General features: G+C 40.3%; 1 protein-coding gene and 3 non-coding genes across 7 annotated transcripts; 3 read left to right on the top strand and 1 right to left on the bottom strand.

The window, feature by feature from the left end:
* Positions 1-777: 777 nt before the first annotated feature.
* Positions 778-18497, bottom strand: LOC117255936 (rho guanine nucleotide exchange factor 7-like). 4 transcript variants are annotated; one of them, XM_033616259.2, is made up of 22 exons: positions 18059-18497; positions 16493-16576; positions 11178-11262; positions 10830-10954; positions 10455-10659; positions 9036-9127; positions 7347-7441; positions 7012-7107; positions 6280-6402; positions 6047-6185; positions 5885-5944; positions 5506-5652; positions 5150-5236; positions 4976-5054; positions 4636-4772; positions 4316-4543; positions 4106-4199; positions 3837-3926; positions 3296-3454; positions 2887-2983; positions 2583-2637; positions 778-2444 (listed from the first exon to the last, which is right to left on the bottom strand). In XM_033616259.2, the coding sequence occupies exons 1-22, from the start codon at positions 18221-18223 to the stop codon at positions 2322-2324; spliced, it is 2565 nt and encodes an 854-aa protein (XP_033472150.2). In that variant the 5' UTR covers positions 18224-18497; the 3' UTR covers positions 778-2321. The 4 variants fall into 4 exon arrangements, with proteins under 4 accessions (XP_033472150.2, XP_033481084.2, XP_033472153.2 ...); XM_033625193.2 differs by having other exon boundaries at positions 5150-5257; XM_033616262.2 differs by lacking the exon at positions 3296-3454 and having other exon boundaries at positions 18059-18496.
* On the top strand, positions 14305-14377 carry trnar-ucg (transfer RNA arginine (anticodon UCG)). The gene has a single exon. It is a non-coding gene; the product is annotated as a tRNA-Arg (tRNA).
* Positions 14712-14785, top strand: trnai-aau (transfer RNA isoleucine (anticodon AAU)). Its single transcript has one exon. It is a non-coding gene; the product is annotated as a tRNA-Ile (tRNA).
* Positions 15324-15397, top strand: trnai-aau (transfer RNA isoleucine (anticodon AAU)). Its single transcript has one exon. It is a non-coding gene; the product is annotated as a tRNA-Ile (tRNA).
* Positions 18498-24177: the final 5680 nt, after the last annotated feature.

Genomic DNA, 24177 nt, shown 5'->3' on the forward strand with positions numbered 1-24177 from the left:
ATGAAATTTTGAAGAAGTCGTCGACTGAAGCCTGTGAAAAACTTTTGTGGACCGTCCTCGGTTTTGTTTGTTATAATGATGATCTTGTATAAATGATGCACCTGGAGACAAACCATAGTAACCATGGAATCGTTCACCTCCATTTTGTGCACGTGTGATCTTACAGTCACATCTCACCTCTGTGTGTGTCTGAGCGAGTTCTGCATCGATGCTGATGACAACAAGACCACCTATACGTTGCTGTCCCATGGTTGAACGCAGCTTTGGATAAACTTGGCTCAGCAGAGGAAACTGACTGCATTAATAACCGTAAGCGGGAGCGCACCGAAGTGAGAGCCGATACATGCGCTGCAGCTTTATATGCTCAGACTCTGCTCGTATTTGTACGAGGTTCTGATGCTGCCAGTGTGTAACGACTGTTCCTGCCTGCTGTCCCTACATAATTTTACTATCTGTGAATGTGTGGATGTGCGCCTGCCGTGCGCATCCACGCGCCATGAGACCGTTTCCTCAGTGCCTTTCTTTTGGCCTCCTGTTCCTGCTGGGCTCACGTTTGGGGATTTTAACAGTGTTATTATCTCACCTGCTCTCTGACAGCAGCAGGTATGTTATGTGAGTGGAGTCTTTCAGTATTTAAATCCGTTACTCTAGTAAAAGTAACTAATACCACTCTGTGAAAATACTCTGTTACAAGTCAACGTCCTGCATTTGAAATATTACCTCAGTAAAAATATTTGAACAACAAAACAGAGATAAAGATCTACTAGAGACAGAAGATTCAACTGTTTGAGTCAACATTTTATTCACAGACAAATGGGTGAAATAAATAAATAGAGGGGGGGTGATTCTTGTCATAGTAACTACTGTAATCACCTTCATTATTGTAACAACTGAACACACAATACATTTACATCAGTCACTCTCAGTTAAATACATAAGTTAGAATCAATAATTGACATACTGTATTACATAGCTTGCATTAGTGTGGTTTCTAATTTCAGTTATAGGCCTATTTCAGTTGGTGAAGTTTTGATTCTTCATAACTTTAGCAAAGGAAATGTTCTTCTCCCAAAGGCACGTCTCCTGACGTTGATGAGAAATAGGCTGTTTCTCTGTACAAATCATCTTTAGTGTGATCAACCAGGTCAAGTAGAAAATAAGTGGTGTTACAAATCAAAAGCAGCTGATAAGAGTAAAAACACAATCACAAATATAAAAATAAGAAAACATTCTACAGTAAGTTGCATATTGACATCATAAACATCATTAAAAAAACAGTTTCCAGTGTTGTATTGCTTTGGTTTAGGAACAGAAAGAGCAGCGAGCTGAGTCACTGTAGGTTAAGACAAACTGAAAATGAGCTGTGATGGTATCTGTGTGACTTGGTGCTCTGTATGAGTTCAGTGCAGTTTCTGACTGTGTCTCTATTTGAAAATAACACAATTCAAAATCATCCTGAACCTTTAAATATTGTTTGGAGTGTCTTTCTGCAAAAATATGAAATTTGAAATAGAAGTTAATCTGGAGCAGAAAGCTGAAACTCCCTGATGGACGAGTAAATTCCTGAGAAGATCTCCCTCCTGCTTCCCTTTGACAATAACAAGATGATTTTACAGTACATCACATTTTTGAGACGTGGTATCTGCTTCGTATCCCATGAAGCAATGCAGTGGATCCACAAAGTAATTTGGTGGTCTGTTCCAAAATGTAAAGCTTGGTGTTCTTCATCACAGTTGCGCTGATCTTTACATCGCACAGAGAACTTTAATTTCATCCTGTCACTGAAGAGTGCTGGTAAATTTAGGTTGACTTTAAAATTTGGTTCCTACAACAATTTGTGTTTGATATAACAAATGATCTAACTTCATAGTTTGTTCGACTCAGTAACTTATATCATAAAATAGAAATAGAGGTCTTCAGTTCAGTCAATGAAATACTGGTTAAATCTCACACTTAATGCAAATAAGCACAAGGAGGGATTACAACAAACACGCGTGGATGAGGGAAAGTTATTGGTTTGTCAGTGCTCCACAGAAAGCTGTTGAAAGAAGTTAAGGAGCGTGACAGGAAGTGATGTCATCATGCCTACCAGCTAATTTGGCAATTTTACGGTCAGTTGGGATGGCTTTGCTGATGGCTGGCAGGTGTTTCCTCTTGGTCCACAGTTTGGTACAGACAGGTCACTGTGAAGGTCAAAGCAGGTGAGGACATGTTGAATGAAGCATTGGCAGCTTGTGTCCACGCCGGATGAACAACAGCTCATTTGGTCGTTTCAAAGTCAGACGTCGGTCTCGTTCGTTATGCTCAGACACATGTTGATCTCAGAGGTTAGTCTCGTCCCAGGTTGGGTCGTTCATGCTCTTTAGGACTCTCCTGACAATCCTCTCCAGCTCTTTCCTCGCTCGCTGCTCCTCCTCCAGTGTCCTCTTCATCCTCTTGTTGTCCTGGAGACGTGAGACAAAGACAGAAGACAGAGGAGAGGAGGATGAAAGGATAAAGAGCACCAGTATGAAAAAAACAAATATCAAAACTGATAAGGAGAAGTCCCAGTTAGTAACACCTTTTATAAACTACAGACTCACCTGTTTGAGTTCCTGGACCTCATCTTTCAGGCTGTACACAGTGTCAACCAGACTCCTGCAAGAACACATCAGCTTTACTGTATCACACCCTGACTGCAGCTTCATTCACACAATGTCTCATTTCATATATTGCATGTTTTGTATTTTTGCTATGTTCTACGTTGCACTTTGACACTTGGCAACCCTTTCTATATTTGTGCTAGAGCTGCTGCAGCAACTCTTCTTCCCCATAGGGGCCACTGTCACAGCCTCACTTACCTCCATTAACACACATTAAGCACACCTTTCCCCTGTCGTCTCTCACCTCTCCTCCACCACAGTTTGTCCGTTGCTCCTGGTCTCCTCCACTATGATCTTCTCCTCGTCTGGGAACAACATGTGTACATCCTTCCTGCTGGACCCTGATTGAACAGTGAAAACAGTGTAAGTTTTAAAACTTTGCGCATACACGTGCACACAAACATACATTTTAACTTCAAAGGGGACGACATCATAGATAGGCTTGGACACTGATGGGGTTCCAGGTTGCAGTTACAACACATCCAGCCATTAAACAGACTGTACTATGGGGCTCATACAGGCTCATACACTAAGACAAATACTTGACACACAGCAGGTCAAAGGCTGGGAAGATACACAGTTATATACATCTATCCTAAGTTGTATCTAGCCAGCTCACTAGCATGTCTATTGTTCGGACACCGATATCTTACGAGAAAATGAGGCAGTCCTGTAACTATGTGCGGTCCAGAGACTGTCATAATCCGAGTCCTCTGACTGGTCGGAACACGGCAGGTTGCCGGGGAAACCAGCGATGGTGAGGCTGGTGTCAGCAAGCACATGGTTGTGCATGAGGTCGGTCCCTTGCCAGGCTGTACCATAACGTAACCAGTAATAGACAGGGTTGGAACAAACCAAATTGAATGTGGGGGGAATGAATGGAGGAGTATAAACCATATCGGATAAAGGATGATGGGACATTTGAAATAAAATTAAAACAATTTGTGTGGGAAAAATCATGTCAAATTCAAGAAAGCAAGGGTAAGACATCATTCAGAATAAACGAAGGACAATGAAACCAAACATATGGATAAAGGAGTTAATGAAAGAAATATTTGGAGGGTAGTAGGAAAGACATAAAAAGAGAGAGAAGAGAAAACATTGTTAGAGCTGACAGCAGAGAACAAACAGTGGTTAGCAATGAGACAGTGCGTGAGCATGTATGTGAGTACGAGGATGTGTGTGTGCACTCACTGGAGTTGAGAGTCTGTCGTGTCTTGGCGCTGGTACAATAGGCCTCGATCACTTTCAGTATCTCAGCGTCCTCCTCTAGAGCCGCTGTACCTGAGACACAAGGACAAGGCAGACAGAGAGGTGAGATGGTGGAGGAAGGGGGAGGAAAGACAGCGTTTTTGTTGCACCAGTGAATTTCAAAGAACATCTCCCACAGCTTTCTTAACAGTTAGAGGACAAATTGTTCCCCTTGCCATTGGGGTGGTGTATTTGCTGAGTTGCATACTTACTTTTTCTGACAGTGAAGTCCTCTTCTGAAGGTTTCCTCTCTGGCTTTCTCTTAGGTAGCAGCTTTTTCATGTTCTTTGGACTCTTACTCATATCCTACAAACAAAGATACAGAAATATGTACAGGAGGAATCAATCAAACTGTTCACTATCGTCTCAAAAACATCCTCAAAAACACTTAGGACACATTTTGATATGCCAATGTTGAGCACCTCCTTGAAGCAGAGAGCAGCTGAGGGCCGGAGTGGAGGCGCAGGGCGAAGACAGCTCAGGCTCCAGGGTTTAGGGGTGCTCGGTTGCTCCAGAGGCCCCCACATGGGACTGCTGCTGCTGAGGGTGGACCCAAATGAAGAAGGATGGGGAAGGGTGTGGTAGGTGTTTCCTGTACTCGCTCCACGAGATTCCGAGTGTCTGGATGGAGTGGCTGGGTGAGAGGGCAGCTGGGAGAAGCAGAAGAGAGGTTGTAGAAAACAGGAAAGAGAGACAGATACTGCATGAGGTTCAACTGATCGACTGGTTCGTTGAGACTTACTGTGTGACAGACGGACTGGGGCTTGTGCGAGTGTGTGTGCGAAGCTAGAGTGTGTGTGTGTTTGGTGAGGAGGTCGAGCCAGTCCTGTAGTTCTTGCTGACTGTTACATGCCACCTGCATGCGCTCACACTGGCCACCTGAGCAACAAACAGGCAGAGGTTACACAGACAAACACACAGTTGTTTTCTTACTTGAGTGATGGTGCTGCTTTTAAAGATGTCACAGATTCCAGTATAAAGGAAGCACAGTCAACAGGAATCTGCCTGTGATGCCATGCTAAAATCAGGATGAAGTGATCTTGTCTTAAACAATTAGAACCAGCTTAAGAGAAAGGGCTGACCGGATATTTCAAATGCATTCTTCAGGGTTTCCCCGTCTTCTATTCTGGAGATGAGCATCCCTGTCAGTGGCATCCTTCCCTGTGGAGACACACACACAAACACACAGTGTATAAATTAGTGGACCAAGGACCAAACCACATGTGTATGCTGCCGAGAAAGACAGTATGACTTACCTGATAGATGAATCCACTCATTCTCAGGCTGGCAGAAAGCATGAGCAGAGTGTGAGGGAAGAGGACGAGGTAGCGTTCGTTTGACTCCTGAAAATCAAAAACGACATACTTTTTTACGTACATTCACATTACACCTGTTCAGGAAAACTCAAGGCAATTTTTGACCCAAGGCCGACCGACCCTCAGTGAAATGACCCAATCATTCCCATCTTGTATGATCGTGCGGTAGCTAGTGAGTCTCTCAGCATGTGCAGACCAGGTGTGACTGTGCATGTGTTGTTATATCACACTATATGATGCCATGACTTCTCTTTTAAGCCTCCTTGGGTCAACTGTTTGGAAACTGTGATCAGTACCTGACAGTTCTGCGTGTGGACCGTGGCCTGGGACATGTGGAGAACAGGGCCGAGGGTTCTGATGTCATCCCCCTCCCAGTTTCTGATTGGCTCCGTTAATATCTGCAACTCCAGGTCTTTCTTCTTCCTCACCTCCTGGCACTTAGCCTAAACACACATACAGAGAAGCATTCAAAGACAAATAAATGTAAATGATGTCTAATAAATGTTGTCTTGCAAATAATGACCCTGCAAGATCCCCAGTCTTTGCAAAATCTTACAGTGTGTGACTTTAGATATGAGACAATATCAGACTTTAGTCTTTTAAAAGCCTTTTCAAAGTCTTCTGGTGTTTGGTGCGCATAGGATCCATCTATGTGTCTGTGTGCTTGTATCTTACCGCAAGGGTTTTAAAGTCCATCATGGCAGCAATGAGATCAGCTCTGTCAGGGTGCTGGTCCTGAGACAAAGAAAAAAGAAAGTACAGGAACACATTAATGGGATTTTTTTTAGTGTATTGGTTTATTTGGACAACGACACAGACAGGTAGGTTTAAACTAACCTCCATGTGTCTGTCCAGCTCTTTCAGCAGCGTTGGGTATCTCTCCAGTCTGGTGAAGGGTTTACTCAGACTGGTGGTCAGAGTGAGGATCCCAGGACTGGACGCCCCCTTTGACTCCATGAACTCCCCTAGCTCCTCACTGTGATGCACACACACATACAAATATACAAAATATATTCACAAGAAAAAATACAGGCCTGCAAACACAAAACACAGCACATCTCTGACTGTACCTATGTTGTGTGAGTATGTTGACTGCAGACGGGTGGTTGGAGCAGTAGGCCACATAGAGGATCTTCATCTGGGGCATCAGATTCAAGAAGAACCCCCCGATTCTCTGCTGGTTCTCTGGGAGTCTACACACACAAATGACATCCATTAGATATCGACTGCCAATGTCAGCAATAAATCACACATTAAGGTAAAGATTTAAACAGATGATAATTATAGGATTTAATACAGAATGTGTAACACAGAGGAAAAATCCTTTAAAAAGAAGTCTCTCTACGTTGCAATCACACAGGGCTCAGATAAACAGACTATTACATGAGTCTACCACTAGATGTCTCTGTAGCTTTAATAACTGCCTCCATTAAGCTCTACTCAGGCCGCTATCAGGTCTGAGCTACAGTTTGCCTGCCCCCCTCCTATTTGAAGCGAAGCCAGAGGATGTATTTGAAAGTTAAACAGGATGTTAGCTTGAGCTGTTTATCAGGGTTTTATGCAGGTTTCAGAGAGAAGAGTTAGAGACTCTATGAGAGCTTTTATGCTCACCTGTCAAACTGTGTTCAGTGAACCTAGTACAATATATACACTATCAACTATCAACCAATCATTTTCATGACAAATTAACTATTTGGTCTGTAACCTGGCAGAAAATAAAGAGAAAAATGTCCATTATAGTATCATAGAAATTGTTTATCATGTTTCAGTGGCATCTGTAGCAGACAGATCAGTGCACTGACTTTGTATGCTCCTCCAAGGACTGAACCAACATCTGCTGGAAGGTCGAGATCTCCTCCAGATTTCCCTGAATGTGACCGATGTCAATGCTGCTGAGTCTGCAAAATGGAGGAGAGGGGAGGAGAGGAGAAAGAGAGAGGAGCACCAATATATAAGGATAATAATTCATGCATTTTGTAAAATGTGCATTAAATATGTAGCATATATGAGTTCTTACACTCTCTAAAACTTGACAGATAATATAGGTGTTGCAACAGATATGCCAGTGTGCGTAGCACTGCCTCTAAAGTCTGACTGTGTTGAATAAAACAGTAAAAAGTGTAAAAAATAACTCCACCTGTCTGTGGGGTGAAGTGAGCGCAGGTAAGAGCCCAGGAGACTCTGCAGCTCCCTCGAATACTCACTCTCTGCTTCCAGGATGTTTTGCAGGACCTGACCGAGACACGGACCACAAATACACACAGAAGCTTTAATATTAAATGCAGTGAGTGATATACAGAATAAGTAATGGAGAGGGATATGAGTAGAGTTATAAATGGCAGTGGTGTATGCTCTTGCTCATAACAATACCCAGTTGATAATACAACTTTTGTGCACCAGGTATGCTCGGTTTAAAGCAACTTTAACATATTACACTGAAAATACAATGTAACATTACTCCAAATATCCCTTCTAATTATTAGTACAAAGGAAAATATTAATATTTTAGAATCATAAGTCCAACAATTTGTTTTCTTTATGCTGTTGACATCAATATGAACACACATCCAGAAGTAAGACAAGACCTGCTGCCAACAACATCCTGCTAAGGCAAAATGACTCTATGAGCTGTTCGATTATTACCAGGAGATGCATAATGGAGAGCGATATCAGACCCTATGGGAGCCGTAACACCAGCTCGAGTTGCCTTCCATGCGTCTGATGCTACAGGCTAATTGGCTAATCTCTCCACAACATCACAGCCTCTCAGGGATGAGGGTTCTGGTAATAAATTGTTGCACGTTACACGTGGATACACGGCAGACATTCTGGCAAAATATAATAAGAGGTATAAGCTACAAGAAGAATGGCATCATCAAGGTATACAGATTTTATTTATCTTTAAATCAAATCATTAACTGATGTGTAAGAGGATACAGAGAGGAGCTCAGTGCAGGAAGTGGGAACAAAATTTTGGTTTAAAAATTCAAATTTGAAATGGTCATGGCATGGTCTTAAAAAACAGCACAAACACACACAAAGAAAAAAGCCTAAAGGCTACATCTTCGACTTATACAAGCTTCTCTTGTGTCCATTAGAAGAAAGACAAAAACTTTTTTATTCATATCATTTTTTGTTTTGCGTTTCAGTCTGAGAACAGCTTTGACTTGAGGCAGGGTCTGTGAGAGACACTCAGGTACCCCAAATGAAAATGGACTGCCTGGAGAGACTGTGGCAGCTTGTTGCATTATTAAAACACACACACACACACACACACACACACACACACACAGGCCATAGCCAACCCTGGGGCAAGGCTGCCCCAGAAACCACTGGGATGGAAGAAGTAACCTACATTACATCTGCTGCACTCTCACACACACTCACACAGGGGTGCCATGCACACGCCACACACCATCACATGCTTATACACACGGACAGACAGACACAGCTACACAATCATTACTGGATGTGCAGATGAAAAATAATTGATTGCACAGAAGCAGACACACGTGTTAATCTGGTTCACTCCATCACTCTAATGAGAGATAGAAACCATAAATAAGGAGATGTTTATTACATTTCTGGGTAATGATATCTTCAGAATTAATTACCCCAGAAGTCTAACATGTATCATGAATAAACCAGACCTAATTCAAATTCAACATCATAATTATAGTCTGAAACTATTCTGGTAGAACTGAGAAACGGTAGATTTTCTTCCTCTTTCCATGACTGTGAGAACATTTGGTCATGCATGCATGCAGGCACACACACACACACACACACACACACACACACACTTTTATAAGAGTATGATGCTCACCACATTGTAGTAGGTCTTACTGATGATGGTGGTGTCAAAACCTTTGGGGGGGCTTTTCAGCGTCCCAGACTTTGGCTTGTCTAATGTCTTGTCTAAAAAGAGACAGAAAGAGAAAACAATTCAAATATCAAATGGAGACAAGAACAAGGTGGGATCACATGTTCTGCTCGTTTCTATAAGTGTCTGTTATTACATATTTCTTTTTGGTTTGGAATAAATATAAGAGCTGGGTTGCAGGGCTGTAGGAAGTAGGAACATTTCCTATCTGCAGGTGATGTTGTGTCCCTTTAATGTACAAAATGTAGGATGACCAATGACTGAACTCTTTACCATACTGACTCCAACATTTCACTGTCCTGTTTTTTTAACATTGTATGGCCAATAATAGAGCATGCTGTCATATCCTTCAGTTCATTGTCCTTTGCAGACATTGCAACGTAAAGCAGAAAGACCGACAAGTGTTTCCTAAATAATGAGCCGTTTAATGTACTTTTAGACTTATCTGACTGACGAGAGGAAGTAAACTACAATTAGGGTGCAGTTACAGAAACAAAGAGATATTCTCTGCCTAGATCTTCTTTTGATTGTGTATTAGAGCAGGCACAAAGGAAGGTCCAAAGACTGCTATATAACCTATAGCGTCTCTGTTCATGTGTCAGTCTCAATAACAATAATTTGTGCCAGACAACAGGAACACACAGCCTCCATTTCACCGCTGTTTACTTGACAGACAACCACAGCTATCATACATTTTAGTCTGCTATCTCTCACATCACACAACTCCCACCGGTGATATGAATTTACTGCCATTCCTCAGAGCGCTGTTATCATGGTCCTTGTTTTCAGCTGTAAGCTTCAAGTCAGGAAGTGCCTTTCTATACAGCAGGCCTGGCGCTTCCTGTCTTTGTGTGCTTGTGGAGCTTCCTTCCTTCACTCCTGCCTTCCCTCCACAGAAAGCAGCACAACCAACCATCACAATCAGACCACGAGGATATGGCTCTTACAAGCACGGGAGGCAGCAGTTAGCAGCCTCAACTGTGGTCAATTTGAAGTCAGAGATGCAAAGTGTGCAAGTGCAGCAATTATCTCACATTTTTGATGGAAAAAATCACACTTGTAAATAAATTGTTTGACGCAAAAATCAAAATAAGTTGAAAGCTTCAGATATGTTTGTGTCTCAAGATTTACAAAAGTGAAAAATGTCTCATCTAATGATCCAAAATGCGAGCTACATACAAATTAGCTCTCAGTTACAGTATGTTTCAAGGATAATTAGCCCAGTATATGTCCTTAACATGTGTGTGTCACCACTTTGAGACAATTTCACACACTTCAAATTCATACTGGAAGGATTGGCTGTACTATAATGTTTGATATACAGTAGTGTGTGACTCAAATGTTTATTTTAGCTGCACCCACCGCTTCCCTTCAGCTCCCGTACATAGTTGCTGGGGAACCATCCAGAGTTGCCATTGAACGAGCCTTCCCACCAGCCCCCGTCCTCCTGTCGGCTCACGCTGATGATGTCGCCCTTGGAGAAGGAGAGTTCATCCTCATTGGTCTGCTGGAAAGCAAAGCGCGCCTTGACCAGCACGTGGCCGCACCCACTGCCCTCTGACATGTCCTGAGGAAGAGGAGAATTACAACGAGCTGACTGAATCTGTGCATAAAAACATGAATTTCTAAGTTTTCATAACAGACTGGTATCAGTTTTGTACATCTGACCCCACTCAGTGTTTGTCTACTGTCAAAATACTCATGAGATGTGTTGCTGTCGTTGTCATGGTAACTCACCAGGCTGCGGTACTGAGGCTGCAGCACTTTGGAGGAGCGACTCTGAGTGTTCAGAGAGTCAAATGACTTGATCCTCAAGTGGGAGGAGTGCGGCACACACACACTGTCCTCAGAAACTCCTAAATCTGCACACAGTGCTTCAGTTAACAGTCGAGTTAAACAATCAAAAGATGTAAAATTCAGTACCCTGGTAAGGTAAAGATACTAACACGAACAATAAACCTAAAGAGCAGAGCATATATTAGAATATCATAAATAAGAAATAAAAAAAGTAAGAAGAACTAAAGCAGAAAACTGAAAACAGTGAAAAATGTGCCTTAAAAAATACACATAAAACAACCATCTTACCTTCAGTAGCTTTGTTGAGGGCAACCAAGGAGTTTAGGACCTTGGAGAAGTTGAGTCCCTGCAGGAGGTCATTGACCTCAAAAGGCTGAAGGGGAGAAAACAAAATCAATAATATAATATACATTTTAAAACAGCAGTAAAGCAAAGAGGAGTTTGAGAAAGAGGAGAAAAGAAAAGCATGTAGTGTACAAACATTCATATAAAATTCATGAAGCAAGGACACAAAGCAACCTTCCTGACATTTGCATGCAAGTATCTCACGCAGAGATGTGGTGGGAATAGAAAGACCTTTAACTCATGATCATTATAACAACAATAAAAACAATTTTCTAAAACACATCATGTCAATATGGTTTAAAAATCATGGTTTTGTTTCTTTACCCTATCCTTAATTAGCTTGCATCAGTTCTCATTACAAATTTACATCATGACAACTTACAGTCAAAGAATCTAAAAATAAAGAAATACTGAGTTTCATGGGGGTTTACATCCCTGCTCCAACTGCAGTCTGGAGCAGGATTACTAAAAGTCTGAGCTTCCCCTTGTAATCTCCCCATCACACACACACACACACACACACACACACACACACACACACACACACACACACACACACACACACACAGCCATAATCAAAATACCTCTGAAGCCCCTAATCTTGTGTATACCACACACTGACTGCCTTCTACATTCCCAAGGCGTGAAGGTGGAGCAACATGTTGCGTAAATGTCAGAGCTGAAACATCCTGATTTGACAGCTATTTCAAATTAAAGGTCCAGTGTGTAGGATTTAGGGGAATATATTGGCAGAAATGGTATATAAGTATGAGACCTTTGTGGATAATTCAGCTCCCGTGTAAACTTCCTCAACAACACAGAAGGAATTCTAACCGGGAACACTTTCATCTGGTTGCACTCTGCAATCCTTGCTGCTAGATGTCACTAAATCTCCCTACATCTTACACACTGCTCCTTTAAATGTCCAAGGTCACATGCTGAGAGCAGCCAGAAATAGCTGAACATTAAGATTTCCTATATCTCAATTTCTTTTCAGATTGTGTCTCTTTAATATACCGATAAAACTACACCGGTGTTTAATGTAGTCCTGCTTTTAAGAACCCACTTCATCTGATTTATATTCACAGGCTGATTAGTAGTCAGAGCAGTATGGACCCAACAGTTAATACACGCTTCCATCCTTCCCACTGGCACTGGTCCGAGATACAACATGAGGCTTTTGAGTCACTGCCGCAGTAGAAATGTATCAGCGCTTGAGTTACGTTTGCACACATTTTGGATATTTAGCTGCCGCTCCCTTAGGTACAATAATGTATCAATGGAAATGACTGAAATCTGAGAACCACATGTAGAGTGTCGGTGACACAGCAAGGCATTTGCAGAGAATCTTATACCTCACTAACGGAGGAAAAAGTCCATTTGATATTGAAATATTAGATCACACTTTATTGATCCACGCAAAAATTAGTTTCATTTTAGATTTCATGCAATATAATTGGTCATCATCACGAAGTAAGACATGACCTCAACAGGTTCAGTAACACAGAGGACATCTCATCCTGTACGTGAATTTCAATTACGTGAGCTGCTGCTGATTTCTGATCAGAATCAAGTATTACAAGGAGTTACATTCCTCTAATTCTAAATAAAAGATTATTTATTATTTAAATTATTTTTTCATCTTTAGAACACATTACATTTACTGCACCTGAGAGAGAACTGTCCTTACCTTCACATCGTACTTAATAAAGTAAAACTTGCTTTAATTATGTACATTTTTGAATGAAAATGAAAAGTTTTCATGAAATTAATGTTTTTATGAAGTTAAATATAAGTAATATAAATAATGCCACAGCAGTTATCAACCAAATAAAGGATATTATTAACTATTTTCATCTTGCAGGTTGTGCACGTGCAGCTGTGAGAAGCAGAGAGCATATAATCACAGCATGCTTAAAACAAATGCCCGTGCGGCTTACCTGACAAAAGGGAGCGCTTGATTTACTGCAGCAGACTCTTAATGCACAGAATCAATATCCCACCCGATTAAGTTTAATTAATAGCAGAAGCCAAATTTATGATCCGATTAATTGTGTTGCTCTGATTATCATGAAGTCAGAACTCAACCACACTCACACTGCCACTTGCAGCCCACTCTGTACTCGCGCTCTATTTGACCGACAGCCTGGCTCGTCCTCTGCTTGTCCAATGACTGTCTGGGAGAGTTACTACGCTGATGTCAGTCAGGCTGCTGGTAATGGAGGCCTTGACTTCCAGCAACATGGCTGACATGCCTCTAATCAACCTGATTGGAAAATCCACTGACTGCCTGGCGTGTTGCATTACGTCAGCCCACCCTTTCTCCTCTCCTCTATTTCATCATTTCATACTCTTTCCATTTCTCCTTTGCCACAGATTCAAGATTTGGCTCAAAGCCAGTGCTCTTTTTACTGACTGGGCTTTCAGGGACATCAAAATCATTTTCCAAGTCAGGAGCAAAACCTTGTTACAGTTCCACAGCCCAGGACTCCTGTGTTGCATAATCTGTTCTTTTCCATTTATTACATGGCTTTTTCCATGACTAAGATCAATAGTGTTTGAGTGTGTGAGTGAGTGAGAGAGTGTGTGCTGTCATTTTGTACCACACTACTCACCAGCCCTCTCTACACACCCACTCTGGGGCAGGACATAACCTGGCTTGACCACTGTTGTGCAAACACACAGACACAGGCACACACCCTACTACATGTTTTTGAGCTCTGATAACAATGCAGGCATTTTTTTAGACAAACTTACCAAACATACTGTGTCGATTTCAATGTTTCCAACTTTATAGCTGAGAGTTTCTGTGCCAAACAATTCTGCAAATCTACACAGCTTTCTGACTGGAAAATAAATTTCCACCACAGCCATATTTACTCATAAGAAAACCCTTTCCAGGCTGCTCTTGAGCACATTTCACCTTTACATTTAACACTATATCAATGAGTTTAGATGTCTGAATGGCTAAGAAACAAACATTTAGTAACATAAATCAACTAAACACAGTTTTCATGGAATATTTGGGGGAAAATGCTATTGCTCATTTGTAAAGCAACAGCTTTTATATGACCACGTGGCCTAATGGATAAGGCGTCTGACTTCGGATCAGAAGATTGAGGGTTCGAGTCCCTTCGTGGTTGAAAGTTCATGTTTCCTTAGTATCATGGTGAGGAGAGTGGCTGGAATAGTGCTGTGGACACCACTTTGTTTCGCAAAATGCAAACATTACATGTTGGGGTAAGTCTGTAATGCTTTGCAATAATACAAAGTATTTTGCTCTCCAGAAACAAATAGTATGCACACTGTGGGTAACTAACTCCCATTTGAGCCAAGCAGTTTACGATATAAACCCTCCACACATGCTAACCCGGATAGTGATCACACTTGACTAAACATCCAAAATGAATGCAATGTTTTTTTGTTTTGTCCCTGACTAATTCTGTAACAAATTTCGTAAAACACAAAACAATAAAAGGCCAGTTAGCTCAGATGGTTAGAACATGGTGCTAATAACGCCAAGGTCATGGGTTCAATCCCCATACTGGCCAGTGATAGCAGCCCAACAAAAACAAAATTATTTTTATGCATCTGCAGCAGAAAATAGAATGTCATACTGTGGACATCTGATCTACCACTGTAACAGCATTCTTTATAGTACATCATCCAAAGTCCTAAATAAACTCCACTACCTCCAGAACTCCACTGCCTGTCTGCTCATCCATCCCCGCTTCTGCAATCACATCACCCCTATCCTCCCGAACCTCCACTGACTCCCTGTCCCAAAATGCATCCAATTCAAAGTTCTTCTCTTTATTTATAAAGTCCTCCATAACCATGCCCCCTCCTAGCTCCCTTACCAACCTCCTCCACTGCCACACTCCTTCCCATAGTCTCTGCTCCTTCGATGCCAACCTCCTGACTCCACCACTCAGGACCAAGCCTCAGACCTGGGGTGACAAAGCCCTCTCCATAGGCACCCCCTCCCTCTGGAACACTCTCCCCAAACACATTCATGATATTTACTGACACAGTTACCATACTGATTAATTTCTGAAACTAATGTCATAAAGCACATAACAAAAAGAAGGCTGGTTAGCTCAGATGGTTAGAGCGTGGTGCTAATAACACCAGGGTCATGGGTTCAACCCCCATACTGGCCAGTGACAGTAGCATAACAAATCAGTTAGTCTGCATCAGCGGTCAAAAATATATGAATATCACTTTGTGTACATTTTCTTATCTACAATATTAAGAAATACAACCAGTGACAGAGAATCTCACCTGCACATGCACAACTCCTTTCCTCCTTAACTGCCGGTCAGATTTTTTTTTACACATTTATAATCCTTCTGTTTTCATTCATTTAATAATGATAACTCTGTATTTCTGTATACCACGATACTGTGAAACTGCGATATTTGCTGAGACGGTTATCAAACTGTCTCAGCAATATCATTGCAACCCTGACTGACACAGAGCTGGCAAGTGGTCACACCTCAATGAGAACAAAGAAACCTTTCCAATATATCAGGCCCTGATTAATTGTGAAACAAATTTTGTAAAAACAACAACAACAACAACAACAACAACAACAACACATCCTGAAATAGTAGGCTGCTTTGCCTGGCTTAATCCCACTGTTGTGCAAGCACTCAGACACATGCACGCACCCTACTACCTGTTTTGATTTACTGATTCCCACTTTATATTTGACAGTTTCTATAACAAACAATTCTGCAAAACCACTAATTGCTTCCTATCAGAGAAGAAGAGCATTCAAAACATTTATAAGACCTAAAACACATATCAGAAAGCAGTACTAAAAACACTCCCACTTTGCTCCTGAGGATATGAGTAACACACATTATGGTCTGTGTTTATCTTGTGAATCACTCAGTGGAGCTCACCTTTGTGTTCGTCACGTAGACAATACAATACAAAGTGTTTAACACAAACACATTTTTGTATTTTAATTGCAAATTTTAAACGAATATCGTGACGAAAAATCCCAACAAAGCCATATTCACTCATAACTGCCTCCATACAGGTCGCTCGTGAGTGTACTACCTGTTGCTGTCTCGTGCCGTTAACAGGAGTAACGGCCAAACATAAAGACGTCACTCATAAACAGAACGACAGATATTTTTTACAAGGTGGTGTACAGGATAAATAGGTCTGTAAGTTGCTGGTATGGGGTTATCTGTCTTCTAGGCTTCATGCTGTGTAAGTAATGCATTATTGATATATTAACTCACCTCCACACCGAAAGCCCCGCAGCCTTTAATAAACTCGGTGATGTTCCTCTGACACTCGCTTTCGCCCCTCGGCTCCTGGAAAAACTACACACAAAAAGTGCCTGAATTAGCTTTAAATAATAAGATAAAATATTAATAAACTCTTAAAAAAAGTGTTGAGGATTTTTCCGCATGAAAAACATTCTTATTACAGGCGTTGCTAGTGCATTTGCAACTTGCTGCTCACCAGTATCAAGCTAGCTAGCGTAATAAGATAACTTCCGGTTTCAACTTTCAAAGTAAAGCAATAATTGTGAGACGTTTCAAACATTTTGTGTTTAAAATTATACTTTCACTAAAAAAAATACATTACCATTGTACAATTTATACACTTTTTTATTGTAGTCAAGGATATCTGTCATTTTTCAGTGAATTATGAGGTATCATTTTAATATTTTATATACCTATAGCGTGATATGCTTTTATTTTGAAATAAGCACTGCCTCACTCTGCAGCTAACTGAAGCTACATTGATAGAGATCTACAATCTCTCAGGGAAGTTGGATAAGCCAGGAGGATATGACGTTGACAGGTTCATGGTCCATTGTGTGTATATGTGTGTGTGTGTGTGTGTGTGTGTGTACATGTATGTGTGAGAGAGAGAGAGAGATTCAAAATACTGGCATGTGATAAAGCCTATTACAGCCCCAGCAGTAACAAGCAACAGGAAGTAAAGTAGGAGGCTATAGCAATATCACTGCTTGTTATGACCAGTGGACCTATGAGCCCTGACAGCCAGTGGCCCAATTAGTGGTAGAATTAGCCCATACATTTAATAATACAAGTTGTATTGCAGTATTTCTATCGGTAGCCTATTATAAATACAACAGAAATGTATTTGCATAACTTAATTTTTGTAGGAACATGCATGTCTTTGTCCCTTTTTATATTTTCCCCTAAAATAAATAGAAATAATAATTATAAATAGCCTATGTAAAAAAAAAAGATAACCTGAATAGTAGTGAAAAATAAGAATAAAAACAAATGACATTAAAAGAAAAGCACATAAAGGTAAGGATAACAATGTGACTACAGTAAAAATAAACAATATTATGATTATCTATAGACTGTTTATTGAGCTTGTAGCGTTAACAGGTAGGTGATATAGTAAATGGTGGGTTTATAGGTAATACAATAATTTCAATAGGCTACCTACAAGTGCCTAAAATGTTCATTTCCTTTCAGTTTAGATTTTTTTAAACAGAAAAAAACACTTCAAAGCCTCAGATCTCTGAATATTTTTTCTTATGAATAATGTGTTGTAATTAGGATATTTTATTGCTTCTTTTTAAGGCACTGATACTCTAAAATTCTTATAACATTTTACTGATAAACATTGTTTTTTTCAGGTGCCCTTATGCCTAAGAATGTTAACTATTAATTAATCATCATGTAGATAAAGGGGATTTCTCAGTGTTTCTGCTTTTACGTATTTCCCCATGTTTTTAAATACCCAATATGTCCAATAGTTAGTTAAGTATGGGTTCTTTCCTTCTCCCTCAGTCTTCTACCCCTCCATCCACTTACTTTGTCCACCGTCCCGGGTTTAAGTCGCTCCAGCAGCTTGCACAACACCGCTCCATCCTGCAGAGACGTTTGGAGGAAAGCCTCTGGATCCGAGATGCTCTTCTTGGGAGACTCCAGGACCCCCAGTGTGATGAGCCACGTTACAGTCTGTTCGGCCGAATTCATGCCTGAGTCTCTAATGTCATAAAACAACAACAGCAGCAGCAGCAGCAACAGCAGCACTCCTCAGTGTCCAGGCTATCCTACTTGTGGACGGTCCAAATGAGACAGGAGGGGTCAGCCCCGCCTTGTTGGAACATAACAGTCAGCGCGCACTGGTTGGATCACACAGGCTGTTGTTTCAAAATAGAAAAAGAAATAGATGTGGAAGTGAGAAAGGTGGTTCCTTCCTTTAACAGCTTCCTATTGTCCCACACTGCTCTCTGTCTCAGCGGATGTTGGCATCACCTTTGCTTGTGTGCACAACTGTAGCAGCAGCACTGAGTCAAGAGAGGCGCTGTAACACACCGCTTCCTCTCACACTTTTCCAATTAAAAGCATGTATCTGAGCTCAGTTTGTTTTTAACCAGTTGTAGCACCACGATTGCTCCTTTTCATTATCCACATTTTTTTATTTGACATGTTTTGGCAACACAAATGTCTTAACATGCAGCGACACACCAAATTGAAACTGAAATTAGAGAAATATAATTCAAATTAATTTCAGTGAAAAGACTGAAAACTATATCGTCAAACCATTACGCAGCCAACATTTGTATGTGGGGCCAATGTGGGGAATAAATGGACCGCAAAATGAGCCCTATATGGAACTGTCCACTGGTTCCATATTGGCCCCATGACATTTATCAACATCGGTTTACCCAAGTGGGCCCAACATGGGTCATGATGGGGCTACCTGAATACAAAGTGGGTATGGGTCTGAAATGGGCATCTTATCCGTAGCCCACTTGGGTAAACCCACCCATGTGGGCAATTGGCATGGGGCCAATATGGAACACATGGACAGTCAAATATAGGGCCCAATTTTCAGCCCATTTACTACCCACATGGGCCCCACATACAAATGTAAGCTGGGTAGTTACTGTCAAGTTATGCATGTCCAGGAGGGTACAGTAAATATCTACTATTACTTTTTAACATTTGTATTTATCTATTTGTATTTATTTTGTTTAATATGCACTATTCACAGACGAAGTTCCTAACGGAAAAATAAAGTTCTTTGAATTAAACTGAATTGAATTGAACACTATTTAGTTACAGAAGAAGGCTTAAATAAGGAAATTTAATATGTATTATTATCATACCATCTACAAAATTATTGCAAAATAAATTATATATCATTCATGGCGTCATACTGTATTCCTTTATATATGTATTTTGTCGGTCACTGAGTTTTAAGTGATGTAAATCTGTTCTGTTTTTAAGTTTACTTTTACTTTTTACTTTTGTTTTGAGTTTACTTTTTTAAAATGACAGAGGGAAAACCAACTGAATTTTAATGGGAAATAATAAGGAAAATGTGTGTGATACGTATCATTTCAGAACTGCAGCACTTTAATTTTTGATGTCAGTCATTTTTGCACTTTTACTTTGAAGACAAACCCATCTAACTTCCGCTTCATCCATTGCTGTCACTGATGAGTTTGACGCAGCGCAGCACAGGACCGTCCCATTGATGACTAACAGCTTAATTAAACCACACTGAGAAGACGGCCGACGGGCCTCATCTGATAAAGTCAGAGATTAAAATAGATGATTAAATTCCCATATGGCTGTAAATTAAATGTACCAGTGTTTCCCTTTCCGGCAGGCTACTCTGTTTTTCCAGAGATATGTTGGACAGATGAACTCAAAAATGAAAATATGTGGCCGATGTATCCACATGGTGATGTAACACTCAAAATACTGTAGTCACATTTAGTCTCAGTATTGTTTACAATTAAGTCTTAAATTGTACAACTGCTGCAATTTGATGGAAGAAGCCAATTAATTAAAATATTCTTAATTAAATCAAGCGTCTACTCGATAACAGAATAATGAAGAGTGCCTCATTATTGTTGAGAAAATGTTAGCCGTGGGTCTAATTTGTGTTAATGCACTGATTTATTCAACGAACCGTAACTTGCGTGTTAAGTCGATTTCTTCCAATGACTGCAGGGGGGTGACATTATTAATTCATTGACTCAAAGCCTTTTATCAAGCGTGTCAAAATGGACTGTGGCGCCCTCTGTCGGACAGTTTAGGTTTCACTTTACATTAGGTTGTCAATGAATTAATAACCTTATGTCAGTGACATATCCTGCAACATTTTACTCAAGCAAAGACACTGGACACTCTTAAATGATTACTCCCTGCAAAAAAACATGTAGTCATAAGATAATATAGTGAATAAAAAGTGCAATGATGTATGAAAATGCATTACTTTTGGACACAAACTCCCTATAAATGCAATGGATTATTGAATTATGTAGTGATATTTAAGAGAGGTCTATCAGCTCCATGCAACACTTTATTTTTTATTTTACTTTATCGAGGGCTTGGAGCCAGAGGGGTGTAAGTGGCTTTTGACAAACTTTACAGGAGAGACAAAACAAAATTTTGACCACACTTCAATCAACTGTATCTATTAACCTTAAACCACAACATTGCAACCACAGACATACTTACATGAATGAGTATTTAAGTAATAAACTTATGGCATATTAACACAATGAACATGTTCTAAAACATTTTAAAATCAAAAAAATATGGCAAAAATGTCAGATACGCCTTTTTGGCACCAAACATTTCCAAGTCTTCTATGGACATATTGGGCGTATCTGCTGAACAATGCAGAAAATAATTGGTCAAAAGGGGAATTGATTGAATAATTAACACTTGAATAACACTTGAATAAGTAATTCATTTTCATTTAACTCATTCATTATTTATTTTTTTATTTTTTTCTCATTTCACTTTTCCATTCTGGGCATCTGCTGAACAGTAGAGACTGTATAAAAGTCACTGAACTTGCTAAACACAATTCTGATTGGCAATTCATGAGTTATTCAATTTATTTCATTACATTCATTCATTTTTTTTTCAAGTACTGTATACAATAGACAACATGAATGCCATGTGAATTAATGTAGCTTTGGCCAGAATTTCTTAACCTTTTACGTTGGTTTCTTTTCCAATTTTCATCATCTCTCTGTCTTTTTTTCCTCTCTGTGGTGTGTTGGCATCCTCTTCCTGGCCACTTTCAACCCCTCCCTCCTGAACAGGCTCAATGTCTACTGTCTCACTCCCTCGATCTTCTGTCTCCTCTTCCTGGCCACTGTTAGCCCCTCCCTCCTGAACAAATTCTAGCACAATGTCTACTGTCTCAGTCCCTCGATCCTCTTCTGTCTCCATGTGTCCCTCTCTCTCTTCCATCTCCTCATCTCTCTCCCTCATCTCATGCTGTGTCCCTAAATGATATCATTAATATTTATTAATATCCTACATGAATGCCCTGCTACTAATAATTCAGGGTAAGAATTAGATAAGGTGAATGTTCAAACTTATTTTCTATGCAAGTCAGAACTCACTTCCTGCATCTTGTGCTGTCTCCATGTGTCCCTCAAGTTGATTTCTCTTCCTCACCTCATGTGGCTGTGTCCCTTAATGATTAACACATTAATATTTATTAATATAACATCCTACATGAGTGCCCTGAATCTATTAGTTCGAAGCTAGGGTAAAGTAGATTATGAGAAAGTTCAAAAGAATATTCTGTCAGAACACTAGGCTAGCTAGCAGGCACAGTTGACCAGATCAGACCAAAACAATGGGATTAACGTTAGCCATGTTAGGCTAGGCTAACAAGGTAAGGCTCTCAAGGCATGATAATGTCTTACTGTCATCACTCTTGTGAGGAAATACATTCAAAAGCCACTCTGACTCACCTTCAACTTCTTCAATATAGGATTCATCAGTTTGTTTCATAATATTAATCAAAATCTTTTCTGCCTCAGACAGTTCCATGTCCGTGTCAGCCATTTTGAATGCTGTTTAAGGGCACCAACTACACTTACGCCCTTCTGGCTCTGAAACATGTGGGTCCTACATGTATTTTTCAGAGCCAGAAGGGTGTAAGTGGACTTACGCCCTTCTGGCTCCAAACATTACTCACACTTTTGTGTTAGGTCTTTATTGTTTTGTTGCTTTATTCAATACAGTTTGATCTCAGATAGGTCTTTTTGGCACCATTGGATAGAGCTCATCGAGACCTTTATTTTGATATATTGAACCCATATTCGCCCAAAATGCCACTTACGCCCCTCTGGCTCCAAGCCCTCGTTATTTTCTCTGACAAGAAACAAAGATAAAGAGAAGAAAATTTGCCCTTGAAATTAGGCAAATGTAACCCCAAAACAAGATTATAAAGTAGCAGAACACTGCTTTTAATTGAGTTCAGGAACTGTAACTAATGCAGCAACTAATTTAATAGTTCTAACTCAAAAATTTTGTTAGTAATTCTCATCATGCATCATGCTCTTTGGGTTTTCTGCACCCCCTTTGTCTTCACCCTGTCAAATTAATGCTTTATAAGTACAGTTTCAGCTCGGGCTGTGTTCAAGGCAAAATAGGTTGGGTTGTGAGTGTGAAAAATATAATGCACTTCGCATAACAGGATGTCACACTAAGTACTGATACGTGGAACAGCGTCACTTGAAAGTGTAAAGACTGTCAGTAACAGGAATGAAGACATAGTTCATGATATCCGTCTCTCCTCTCTATAACTGTCTGATACAAGAATACATTTGCACTGATTAAACATACAGACGGGTGAGTTCCCATCTATGTGTCTGCATTATCCTACAAATAGTATCACCATGAAAGTAAGACAGTAAGTAGTATCAAACTGATTCAAAAGAAGAAACAAACTGCTTTCTGAAAATAACAAAGGCTGCACTTTTCCTGACATTTGTTTCTGTTGTGACACACGGTCATATTCTTTCTGCATCTGTGACCCAAATCTCACCCACATGTTCAAAGAGAGGTGCCTGTCTCTGCCTCAGCGTCAGCCAAGGCAGAAAAAACCACTGAGGTTGAATCTGAAAGAATAGAAAGAATTTTCCACCAACAGCCTCATGGTCACCACACTGTACGCCTCACTGCATGTGAACGGCTTCAGTCAGGCTGCAGCTTTACATAGATGCTTTTCATCTTTTATCTAATAATAGAATAATGTTCAAAATAACAAGCATTTGATTAGACCCCCAAATGACTATAAAATAATATTTACCATGGCTGTTTAGGTTAAACCTACCACCTACCTGTGTGTAGGCATAACAGTGCTGTACAGTAACAGTAGTTAAATGTTTTTTATTTTTATTTTTGAAGTGGGGTTGTATGAGGTACCTACAGTATCATCAGCAGCTTGCCCCAACTCTGGAGAAGCAGACAGGAGTACTGCCATGGAAGCTCAGCAATGTATTACTGTGAATGGGGGCAGTAGCAAAACCCATTTTAGCCACCTAAAAAAGTCCCACCTGAAATAATCAGTATCAGTTCAAGTGTATGCTATATTTAGAATATTTTCACCACGTTACTTAGTCATCAGACAGCCCACTGACAAAGTTGTTATATTGCTCTCTTCAAAGCCACCAGACTCCATTGACAAAAATGAGTAATTTTGCCTCATTGAACACAGGAGCTGCTGGTCTACCACTGCCTGGATTAGTAGTTTGTTTGTGTTATTGGGTGACTTTGGTGTCAAAATCACACAGTAACACCAAAAAGGAGGCAGCAGTAGACCAGCAGCTCCTGTGTTCAGCGAGGTTAAATTACCGTTTTTGTCAGTGGAGTCTGGTGGCTTTGAAGAGAGCATAGATAAGTTTCACTTTCAGTTTAGTTCCCTGTCAAAAAGGGGTGTCTGATGCTGAGGTAAAGCAGTGGAAATATTCTAAATATAGCACACTCTTAAACTGATACTGATATTTTTAGGTGGCAAAAAATATGTTTTTTGCTGCTGCCCCCATCCACAGCTGTACTTTGCTTAGCTTCAGTGGTGGTATTCTTGTCTGCCTCTCCAAATCCAGGGTGCATTGACCATCATCTACCTCATAAAACCCTACTTCAAAAAAATCAATCCA

Source organism: Epinephelus lanceolatus, chromosome 24 (genome assembly GCF_041903045.1).
Source record: "Epinephelus lanceolatus isolate andai-2023 chromosome 24, ASM4190304v1, whole genome shotgun sequence".
Classification (NCBI taxonomy): domain Eukaryota; kingdom Metazoa; phylum Chordata; class Actinopteri; order Perciformes; family Serranidae; genus Epinephelus; species Epinephelus lanceolatus.